Genomic DNA, 11,885 nt, shown 5'->3' on the forward strand with positions numbered 1-11,885 from the left:
TGAACTCCATAGACTGAGTAGCTATATCTACTCTAATGGTTTTGAGTTTTCTGTAGAAAAAAACGCACTTCATCCTCTTTTATCAAGGTTATAATCCCAGCAAACTGTCACGATTTTTGGGGGGAGGACGTGAAATATTTTCCAAGTCGGAAATAAAATTTCTTGGGATCCTATTTACTTCAAAACTAAACTGGAAGAAATACATTGATACAATAGTGACTAAAGCAGTTAAAAGTTTAAATTTCTTAAAAATTGTGAGTCACTCTCCTTGGGGACAAGACTCCAAAATTCTTTTACATTTAGCGACCTCTCTCGTAAGATCAAGATTGACCTACGGTCAATAAATCTTCTTTTCCTTTCCGCCGACGTTTCTAAAGAAGCTCTGAATAATTGACAGTAAAGATGTGTAACTGGCTTTAGGGGTGCCTGTGCATACTAAGACCTCCGAAGTCTATAAGCTTGCGGGTATTTTACCACTAGATGAAATCAGAAAATTAAATTTTGCTAGATATATTGTGAGATGTACAACAGTGGAGGATTTTGAGGAATTAAGTATTAGGTTTGATATTGATTACTTTTTTAATGCACAAAATAACTTAAATCTACAAACCATTCGCACAAATATGTGTCAGATATTTTACATTCTTCTGACATTGATATTCATGATATGGCACCTCGTGTTCAGGTGCGCACTGTCCCTGGGAGTTAACCAAGCAGACGTCAACATAATTTTGTGCTAATGACGCAACAAAAGGAGAATCTCCACATATAATAGCAGCATCTGTCAGAATTGAATTGGAAGAAAATTTTGATAATGGTGGCTCGGTTCTGGATGATAGCAGTGCAAGATTTGCTTTTGTCATTCCAGGCCTAAAAACAGAAAAATATATTATCTAGGTCAAGGACATTCAATTTTTACAGCTGAATTGGTGGCCATCCTTATGGTCTTGAATCATCTTGTTCAAACACCATTGATGATAAGTGATATCCTGTTTTATGTTGATTCTCAGTCTGTTTTAAAAAGTTTGCTCCTTTTTGAAAATAATCAGAGAGAATATTTATTGTTTGAAATCAGGTGTTTATTGCACTCCCTATTTGTGAAGGGTGGAAATGTTCATTTTTGTTGGATACCATACCATACTGAATTCTTTTATAACGACCAAGCAGACAGAGCAGCAAAAATTGGAGCAAAGAATTATACAGATAGTATAAAAGTATATTGCCCATTGTCATAGAAGGAAATAAGTAATATACTAGAAAGAGACTTTTATAGGTGCTCGAATTCAAGTCTAAAACCTCGTCAATTGACTCTCTCAGACTTTGGTCCGATTCGCAGACCAATTCTGAGTTTAACTCTCAGACTGTTATCAAATTCATTACGGACCAAGTATTGTTCTGATGTCAAGTGCATATGCTTAAGTAACCTGACAATTAAGCATAATTCTTAACTGTATCTTGATCAAGCCATAACATCTTCACAAGTGACTGAGAACGTTGATTTTTTTTTTTTAACTTTTTGTACTTGTATTCATTATCAGTTGTTTCGCTTGTTAGTTTAACGACTTCTCTTGTACGAAGTCCTTTGAGTAGTTTCCTGTAATTGTATTTATCTTCTTTGTTTTTCAAATTTCACCCAACCCCTCCCTCATTTGCCCACTGTCCCCCAACTCTCCATTCATTCACATCCCCCACCCCTTCTAAACGACAATACTCAAATGTATACATTAATACTTTAACAAAATGTCTTCAATCACTGATATGTGTGACAGGACATCAAACAAAATTCCTTCTCCTCAGTCTCCGATACGGGTGGACGCAACAAAGCACGTGACATAAGGTAATCCTGAGGATGTCACACTCTGATGGAAAGAAAGGCGTGGACTTGGACTCCATCTTGGAGCACCTGGGAGGCAGGGGCCGTTACCAAGTTACCCAGCTGATGCTGAACATATTCACCGCTTTTTTAGGAGCCATTGCTATCATGGACATTGTGTTCACTGGTAAGTAATCTCATGAAATCACCTCCCATTTCTTCTTCTTTGTTAAAGATTATATATATGTGTGTGTGTGTGTGTGTGAGGGATAGAGAGAGGGAGAGAGATTGTGCACGTGGGTATGAACACTTACACGTCTTTGGGGCGGAGAAATGAAATCAAAATGTGACTATACAAGCGTACTTGGGGTAGGGGGACTGAGGTGGGGGAATTTTGAATGGGCGTCTGTGTGCATTCATGGATATATGTAGGGGGTTGGTGGGAGATACACGTCTGTGAGTATGCGTGTGTGTTAAAACATTTTTTGAGACATTGATATTATTGAAATTTGTTAAATATGTTGTTCTTTTTAAATTCATATCATTGGGTTTGTGTTTCTTTTTCTTTTCTTTTTTCTTCTCAAATTTGATTTTCTTTGTGTTACTCAGTTAATATTTATACAGATGGTTGCTAAAATGTCAGTACAACAAAAAGTTAATCTGACAATAAATTGTTTCAGTCAGTCAGTGCGCATGTGTGTGTGTTTGCATGAGTGTATGTTGGAGGGAGTGGGGAGAGGGGACGGAGAAAATGGGGAGGTGTGTCCTTTGAGTGATGTTTTATTTTTTAGTGGGTTTGTATCTATCTTTTATACTGTGTGGCTACCTTATTCATGCAGGGTAAATGCAATATAAATGTGCATTATTATCATTCATTGCTTTCCACACTACCGTTTCTGAAAGACTGGTATATATATATATATATATATATATATATATATATATATATATATATATATATATGTGTGTGTGTGTGTGTGTGTGTGTGTGTGTGTGTGTGTGTGTGTGTGTGTGTAGTGGTTTGGGTTAATGCAACGTGTCTGTTCCAAAGGCTACCAGCCAGATCACCAGTGCAATCAGTTGCACAACGTCACCCAGGTTGAAGCCTATCTCCCTGATGACGTCACCAGCTTCACACTTCACGACATCCAGTATCACCAGTGTAGCATTGACGTCACTGTCAACACTTCCGGTACATCCTCCACTCACTCTCTTCCCTGTGTGGCTGGTGTCAACTTCTCCATGCCTTCCTACACCTCCTTTGTCACTGAGGTACTCCCACACCCTGTCCATCTGAGGCCACGCAAAGTCTGCCCTGATACACATGTGTACAATGATGGTTGACGAATGCATGCGTAGAACAACAATTATTCTATCTTTATGAAATAATCTGTTAACAAAGATGCTTCAGATTATCATAATAAAAGGGAAAAAGAAGGGTGGGAAGAAGGTTTTAACATTTCAAATACAACTTGAGGCCATCAATTTTCAATACAAGGAGAAAGTAATTGTTAAAGCTGATATGTTTTTAGTTGTGTCCCCTATAGATGTGTTGACGATGACAGTGAAGCATCTTCTATTGTCTGACATTAAGAGATAATACTTACAGTTAAGTAGCGTTCCCAATGCCTACAGGAGAAAAGGCAAAATTTGATGACTTCACAAGATTGCATGTGAGAGGATGATATTTGTAAATGGGAATAGATAATTCATTTTCACACCTTAGACTTACGGATCCAAAAGTATCTGAGGGAGGCCAAAATATGTTCCCAGCAGTGGCCGTTTCCGATTTATGATGACCTGAGCATTATCAGGTAAACGAACACTGACAAGGTGAAGTGTTGTGTTCAGTAATCTTCGGGCGGACCCATATTGAAATGCTGTCCTTGACTGGTTGACCAAATGCTGGAACAGGCTTCTCGTTTGTAGATGTTGCATTGGGAAGTTGAAATATCTGGATTGGCTGCAACATGAGTCTAGCTCCGTCTCCCTTTCCCCTTTCTTGACACGTTGTGTGGTTTGCCTCTCCTCAGCTCCTCCCTTCACAGTTTATCTCCAGCAAGCACGACCTTCGGTGGAACTTTCCCGTTGTCTGTGGTGATAGTGTGGTGGTGACGTTCAGGTTTTCTTCTGCGTACATCTTTGTGACGGAATGATGGATAGCGCGACAGCTCGGCTCCAGTTGGCTGTAAAAGGGTCGTAGTAGTAGTAGTAGTAGTAGCAGCAGCAGCATCAGTAGTGTTGTTATTGTTGTTGTTATTGTCATTTTGCGATGATACGATTTGTAAGACTTCTAACGTTACACATAACTGTCATAGAAAATATGATGAAAATATTTTAGAATTCTAGTGTGCGAGTCAGCCCTTGACTACTGTTGATGTTCTGGACAGGTCATTGAAAAATATTGTCAATTGTCTTTTACCATGTGCATTGCTCTGGATATGTTAATTCTTAACGGTACGTGTCATGGCTATTTCCACAGTCGCTACAACTACATTTCTGATAGCGGTTACTGTGTGAACGATTACTTTAAAATGTCCTTATCGTCTGAGAAAGCCAGTTGACAAGAATCCTTTACACCATTTAGAAGAAAAAATGCTGGGAGCAGAATGTATCGTCTGTTTTCAGTGGTCACTGGTGTGTGACAAGGCAGGTCTGGCAAAACTCACTCAAACCGGGGTCTTTGGCGGCCAGCTGCTGGGCAATGTGATACTCGGAATACTGGCTGACCGCTACGGCCATAAGAAGGTGTCCGTGACTTGTGCCTTGTTTACCATGGTGTCCGTCTTCACTATGGCTTTCGTCCCCAACTACTACTTTTTCCTGGTGTGCAAAATCTGTGCAGGGTTCTTTGAAACGGCGAGGAAAGACAAAACTCAACAACAATGTGTGTGTGTGTGTGTGTGTGTGTGTGTGTGTGTGTGTGTGTGTGCTCTCTGCATTTGAAATCTAAAATCCTGCTGGTGTCGACACCTCCGAAATGCACACTTGTGAATGAAATATATTTGATTACTTCTATGTTGACCAATAATTAAGTTAGTATTCATTTTAGTTTTTGAAATACATATCCTGTTCTTCACATGAAAGAAGTCACAGCCGAATCATGGAGAGTTAACCTTTGCTGAAGCTGGAATTATTTTTGTATTCATCTTGCAGCATGGAGCAAATTAAAAACCTTACGGATATATTAAAGCACTTGAATTCAGTTTAGTTCAAAATACTCTATTGTCTGCTTCAACCAAAACCAGAAAAACTCTCTTTCGGCTCACTCAAAATGCCCGCCAGCACAGCAGGTATCAAAAAAAAAAAAAACGAATGAGTTACTAACACCCCCTTCTTTGATCACCACGCACACATCAGCTATCATGTAAAAAGCAAAACATTCGGTTGAGATGATATTACATTTTGAGATAAAGGGAAACAACTGTGTGAAATGGACTGCTTCTCACAAGCCTACGACAACCTCGGTCTCACCATCAACACCGAAAAGACCGAAGTTATGTAAGGAAAGTCATACCAAGAGCCGCGCATCACAGTGAAGGGGCAGAACCTTTAGGCAGTCAACAACTTTACCTGTCTGACCTAAGTCTGGTCAGTCTTCAGCTTGTGGAACACGGTGCATGGATCACCCTTGCAAACTGTCACTATGTCAAACATGTATGTGTTTTACCTCTATCGCTAAAGCTGGTGCATGCCGGGTATGTTCTTGTTTTCATAACCCACCGAAAGCTGACTTTAATTACGGGATATTTATCGTGCATATTTTATATCCCACATGGGTATACACAAGACGTGGGCCCAGGCACTGGCAGGTCAGCGCATCTGTTGACCAGGGAGATCACCATCCTTTACCCACCAGACGTCGTGACCTGGATTCGAACCCGGGACCCTCAGATTGAAAGTAAAACGCTTTAAGCACTCGGCTGTTGCGCCCGTCCTAGGAGGTGTCAAAGAGTGTAGACTGATCCATACGAGCTACACATCTGCTTTGGAACACCAACAACAAAAAAGAGGGGACGGTGAGCAGATGCCTGACCTTCTCATGAACCCAACGTGCTGGTCAGTCCATAGGAGCCTACCCTAGGTTTGAGGATGGGAAATGTGTAATGATTTGTGTGTGTGTGTGTGTGTGTGTGTGTGTGTGTGTGTGAATATGTATGAATACTAATGCACTTTCAAACACAACTATCAGATTTACTTTGTGTGTTTGCAAGGTCATGGTTTGCTCATGCTATACCATGTTCATGGAGCTGATAGACCGCAAATGGCGAAGCACTGCAAGTGTGATGTCCAACACAATGTGGGCCGGAGGCTGTGTCTTCATGGCCATAGTGGCATCCTGTCTGCAGGGAGTATCCTGGAGATACCTCAGCATGGCCTTCTACTCTCTTTATGTCTTCAGTCTTCTTTCACCATGGTAAACCGACGCACGTGCATGGGAGCACTTTGCAAAGTTCTCGCGCTCACACACACACTCGCGCGCGCGCGCATGCATACACGCACAAGTATTACCACAAATACGTACACACACACACAGGCACGTATTTATTTACACGTTCATTTATCTGCCCTTCCATCCAATCATGTATCAATCTGTCTATCCATCTACATATCTACTATGTGTGAAGAGATATAGAGAGTTCTTCTAAAGACAGCCAATGGCGTTCAAAGCAGGGACTTCAAGACAGAAAGACTGAAACGAAAGATAAGCTGCAATCCAAAAAGCATGAACGTTCATGCTGAACACAGACGACATTCCACGATGTTTTTACAAACATGCATGCACGGTTGTGTTTTTGACTCTGTTTTAACCCGGCGTTTGGTTGTGTGTGTCTGTGGTAAACTTTAACATTGCCATTTGCTCTGCAAATACTTTGTCAGTTGACACCAAATTTGGCACAAAAATAGGAAAAATTCAGTTCTTTCCAGTCATCTTGTTTAAAACAATATTGCACCTCTGGGATGGGCACAAAAAAATTAAAAAGAAGCCAAATTATATGCAAAACGAATTCACTGTTATATTTATATATTTTTTTTTATTCTCTAAACTTGGCACTTTGATCTGATATTCTGACACAACATCAAAAGCAGTCATTTTTGTCATTTATTTGTTCAAACAGGAACTTCCTTTGCTAAGCATTGAAGATATATTTCTAGTGCATGTCTTTGGTGCAGCTAGTAAAAAAGGGAAATTAATCTGTAATTAATGCTAGGGGGGTTAATTTGCTTTAAACTGATCTTTTTCATCTTAAATACTGCATTTTGAAATTATACTAAATACATAAAAAGCTTGGGTGTTTTACTCTCAGTGTACAGGGCTGTCACTATGTTCATTCGCCCAAGTGGTCTTTTTCGGAAAATACTAAAATCAATACTACGAGTGGACTTTATAGATCTATTGGCTGAGCCCTGAAGGTCATGGGCAAAAATCAGTTGCGTACACCTATTTATACATATTCAAAGTGCGTGCTCATATTCCTCGCGAACGCGAAGGACGCCATTTTGTTTCAAGTAGTTGACCTGCCCGTTCAATCCTATATTCAATTGACAATACACGATAACATGTGATGGAAAGTTGGAGAAGAAGACCGTTAAATATTTATTCAGAGAAAGATTTGTGAACGCTTCATCACTTACTGGATTATGCCCCAAACTGCCATAAAAATATCATTTTTATATTATTTTCATATCAACTTTAAAACTAGAATGAACATAAAAGAGAAATTGAAGTGACCGTGTACATTCCCAGCGGATGTAACTTAATTGTACATCTAACCAGCCGCCGTGGCGAAGTGGTTAGCGTCGCGGACTGACGTCTGGGAGGACGTGGGTTCGAATCCCAGCGGTAGTGGGGTTTTCGGCCCGTGGCCGTCTCCTACCCAGAGTTGAGTGTGCTGTGGGCTTAAATGGGGAGACTGGGACCACATAGTCGAGTATCATCCACTTCAAGGACGCGTCTTTGGGTATGTTGTTCTAATTACCTGACCAACACTGCAATTGTCTGTATCTCTCGGGCCTGGTTAACGCAAGGATATCATTATGACAGGAAGCGTAGAGTACAGCCTTGTCACGCAGTCCCAAACCAAAATGAACCTCCATAGCAACATCGTCATCCTCCTCCTCCTTCATCATCATCAATATAAACAAAACAGTTTCAAAGTCTGTGGCCTTTCATGCCCTGCTCTCATGGTGACCTCAGTTTCGATATCCCTCCACTTCCGTGCTTGGGGTGAGTCCTGTCAATGTCTTCAGTATCGGCAGATTCATGGGTGGCTGTTGTTTGAGGGATGTGGTGGCGGTCTCCACTCTGGGAGGGACGCTCACTCAGTCTGGCTCCGCGACTAAGCCATTATTGTTTGTTTTTTGTTGTTGTTTTTTTCCCCTTGCAGAGAAGGTTATATTTGTCAAGAAACATGTAATCACATTTCACATAATATGGGTAAACAATATAACAAAATACATTGTTTGATTCCAACAAAAGCCATTATTGTTGTTAGTAGGGGGCATAGTGGGTGATGTCCTAAGTACGTTAAATCAGAACAGGCACCACTGAACACCGAAGTGACTCAGCAGCAGTGCAGGGTCTCCTCTGGTGTGTAGCCTCCTGGCGACCTAACATCGATGGTTCCCTGCGGACTGCCGACGCTGGAACTGTGACTGACGAACCCGGGTGTGGCCGTGTATGGGGGAATCTAAATGAGCGGCGTGGGAGTAATGCCACTAAAACGGTGCAGATGATTGGGCAGCAAAAACAACAACAAAAAACAAAACAACTTGCACATCTATCTAGATCCAGAGAAAACGGCTACATGTTGCAGTGTGATTGCGGCGATAGCCACGTCTCCTTTACCGCGGACTTAAAAACAATTCTAAATTGCCCTTTAAGATTTTTTGAATGCCCAAGATACACCAGAATATTATGATTTAAACAACGTTCTCACTGCGAATACCGCAATCGATTTATCGCCCTTAAAACACATGTTTAAATGTTAAATTTTTGAACGTCAGTTAAGGAGCCACTATAGTGTATTGAGTAAGACAGTTTTCTTCTCACCCGAACAAGCGGGGTTCGAATCTGCCTTCAGGGCTTTTTTCTTTTTTCTTCTTCTTTTTTTTTTTTTTTTTTTTTTTGACCCGAAGCTCTATAATAACAAATACAGAACACATTTTAACGATTAGATTTTTTTTTTAAAGTGTATCACAAGTAAGTCTTGAAGGCCTTGCCCCTCTTGTTATTGTTGTTTCTTCCTCCGTCCGTTCACTTTGATAGTGCATTACTTTTCCTTGACAAACACGGAAACACAAAGGACGACGAGAAGCTGATCACAGCAGTGCAGATTTGTCCACATATTTTTGACATTCTGTTAAACGCCATTCGAGACCTGGATGGGATAGCATGGAAATGTTATTTTACTAACTACCTGACAAATGTACGTTAACCATCTCATGGTGGTAAAATCCTATTTTAGCGTCCTCTTTTCAGGGGCTCATCTTACCGGCAAATTTCGTTCATACATGAATGATATTACAATGAGTAGATATTGTAACCCATTTTCAGTTTTCGACTACAGTACTTGCTCTTTCCGTTTGTTTTGTTTGTTGTTTTTTTAACATCGTTCTGTGCAGGTTCTTGGACGAATCCCTTCGCTGGCTGTTGGCAACCGGAAACATTGAAGAAGCAGAGAGAATCCTGAAGAAAGCCTGTCGGATGAATGGCAAAGACTTTGAGAATATCAAAATATTGCTGAAGGGACCAGTCTTCACTCGTAACAACTTTGATGACTGTGATCAAACTGGTTCTTCCCATACAATCGTAGAACAGATAACCATCTCAAGCGTTATCAAGAAAGACCAGCACAAAGAAGAGACGACTGAAGACATGCTGAATGACGAGAAGACTGATGATATTTCTGCTGAGAGAAGAGATACTGGGTCGGACCAAAGAGATCCAGTGGAGGGTGGTCCTGGTAATGACAGTGACGAAGGGAGCAGCCAGCTGATGCCAGAAACTAAGGTGTTCGCCGCAAAGTACACAGTGCTGGATTTGTTTCGACACCGTGTCGTTCTTGTGCCCCTTCTTGTCGTCACATTTGTCTGGTAACCACCCCCCTCCTCCTCTCTCTCTCTGTCTGTCTATCTATCTATCTATCACACACACATACACACACACACACACGAACGCACGCACATGCACGCACGCACATGCACACACAAGTTGAAATATGATAATTCTGTTTCAAAGTGCATTGGTATATATTCACACACACACACACGTTAAAATCTAATAATTGTGTTTGGAAGTAAATTGGTATTTGTATGTATTCAGCATTATATATCTTTTTTCTGTTGTCAGATATATCCAGTTATTGTACTGAATTTTAATCACTACGACAGTATCTTGTTAGCACGTGTGCCATATAAAGCAAAACTCACCTTCGTCTTACAGCAATCTGTAAAATGTCAATGAATTTGGAATATGTCGATGTGCTTACAAGTGTTCTTGTGTGGATCAGGGTCACATCCGGTCTGTATTACTACTCGGTGATGCTGGGGTCTGCCAAACTGTCTGGGAACAGGTTCCTCAACTTTGCTCTCCTGAACCTCCTTGACATCCCCTCCACTCTAGTGGCTTTGTTTCTCATGCAAAGGTCAGTCAATTTCTGAATTGGGTGTTCTGTTCGAAATTAATCACCAGGAATGTGAGTGAAGCTATCTGTTCAGTCACACCACACTACCTTCCCACTTGCACGATACATACACTCACATGGAGACATGGAATTCGTTTGTAAGCATTTTGTTCATTTGCTTTTCGTGGGCATTCATGCCTTTCATCTGCAACTAATGAAACGAATCCCCATTTAACTTATATCATTTCAAACCTTATTTCTTGTCAACAGTTTTATTGTTAACAGAACTCAGTCCGTCTGCTATCCACCGGTGCTCCCCAAGGGACAGTCCTGCCACCTATTAAGTTTGCTCTGTATACAAATGAATGCACTGGCTTAAACACAACTCCTTTGCTGCAGTATTCTGATGAGAGCCCGAAGAAATCTGACAAATTATGACACAGTTTACTTTGAGCTGTCCAGAAATCTTCCCCAAGTGTAAAGAGGACTGCGTTGGTCTATATGTTCAGAAAACAAATTATAAAAAATGATTTTACTGAACAAATATCCCTTTGTAATCCTTGATCTGTTTATCGATGATGTAACGGTTTAACGATTGCATGAGTGCAAATACCTAGGAACAATCATTGACAAGAAGCTGAAGTTCCTTCTAATACAAATTTTAATGCCATTTTCGAATTTATTGGACGTAGAAGGACAGACATCAAAGTTAATTCTAATGTATTTGTTTGCAAAAACGAGTTGCAGGATTCTATAGATGCTTTATTGAAACTGTTTGTTTAACTTTGTCTTTCATCCGCTGGTGTAAAGCATAATGAATATATACTGAATAAATTCAGTGCCTGTAGCAAGGGTGTGGGTATGAGAAAGAGCAGCTTAAGCGAATCGTGTAATGTCAGAATACGACAAAAAGGGAACCAGAGCTTTGAGTAATCCAGAGCGAGTGGCGGAACAAACTCGCAACAAGAACTCAGCTTTGCGCAGATGCTGGTAACAACTGAGGTTTTTCAGAAGCTCCGAAGGCCTTATACGGCCCTTCACACCAGGTCCAGAGTCTTTTGCGTGGTGCAGATGGCCGGCCAGGTACTTCTCACAGACAAGATGTCCATCATCAGCCGATAATGTGAATACTTCCAGACTCTCTTCACAATCACTACCAGACGCATAGTTAAAGTCCATCTCCACAGTTCTTGGAATCCTGCAACAGCCAGTCATCCCCTCTTCTGCACAAAGTCACCAGCCGTGTGATTGAGCAAATGTTATACACACGCACAAAATCTACCTTCAAGAAAGAGAATGAAAGAGGAAGTTCAGGCTTTCTCTTTTATATATTCTCCCTAAATTGTAGGTCTAGTGTACTAAGTGTTCGTGAGATAAGGCATATATGATGTCGTTCATGTTTGCTTCATTACATTTTTACGTCACATTTTATATACTTATATTGT

At 40.7% G+C, this 11,885-nt stretch overlaps 1 protein-coding gene across 1 annotated transcript; it reads left to right on the top strand.

The window, feature by feature from the left end:
- The first annotated feature begins 1,849 nt into the window (after window positions 1-1,849).
- Window positions 1,850-11,562, top strand: LOC143297049 (solute carrier family 22 member 7-like). Its single transcript, XM_076609219.1, has 7 exons — window positions 1,850-2,000; window positions 2,865-3,085; window positions 4,463-4,639; window positions 6,028-6,230; window positions 9,440-9,841; window positions 10,327-10,461; window positions 11,487-11,562. The coding sequence occupies exons 1-7, from the start codon at window positions 1,850-1,852 to the stop codon at window positions 11,560-11,562; spliced, it is 1,365 nt and encodes a 454-aa protein (XP_076465334.1).
- The last annotated feature ends 323 nt before the right edge of the window (window positions 11,563-11,885 follow it).

The sequence above is a fragment of the Babylonia areolata genome, chromosome 22 (genome assembly GCF_041734735.1).
Source record: "Babylonia areolata isolate BAREFJ2019XMU chromosome 22, ASM4173473v1, whole genome shotgun sequence".
Taxonomy (NCBI): domain Eukaryota; kingdom Metazoa; phylum Mollusca; class Gastropoda; order Neogastropoda; family Buccinidae; genus Babylonia; species Babylonia areolata.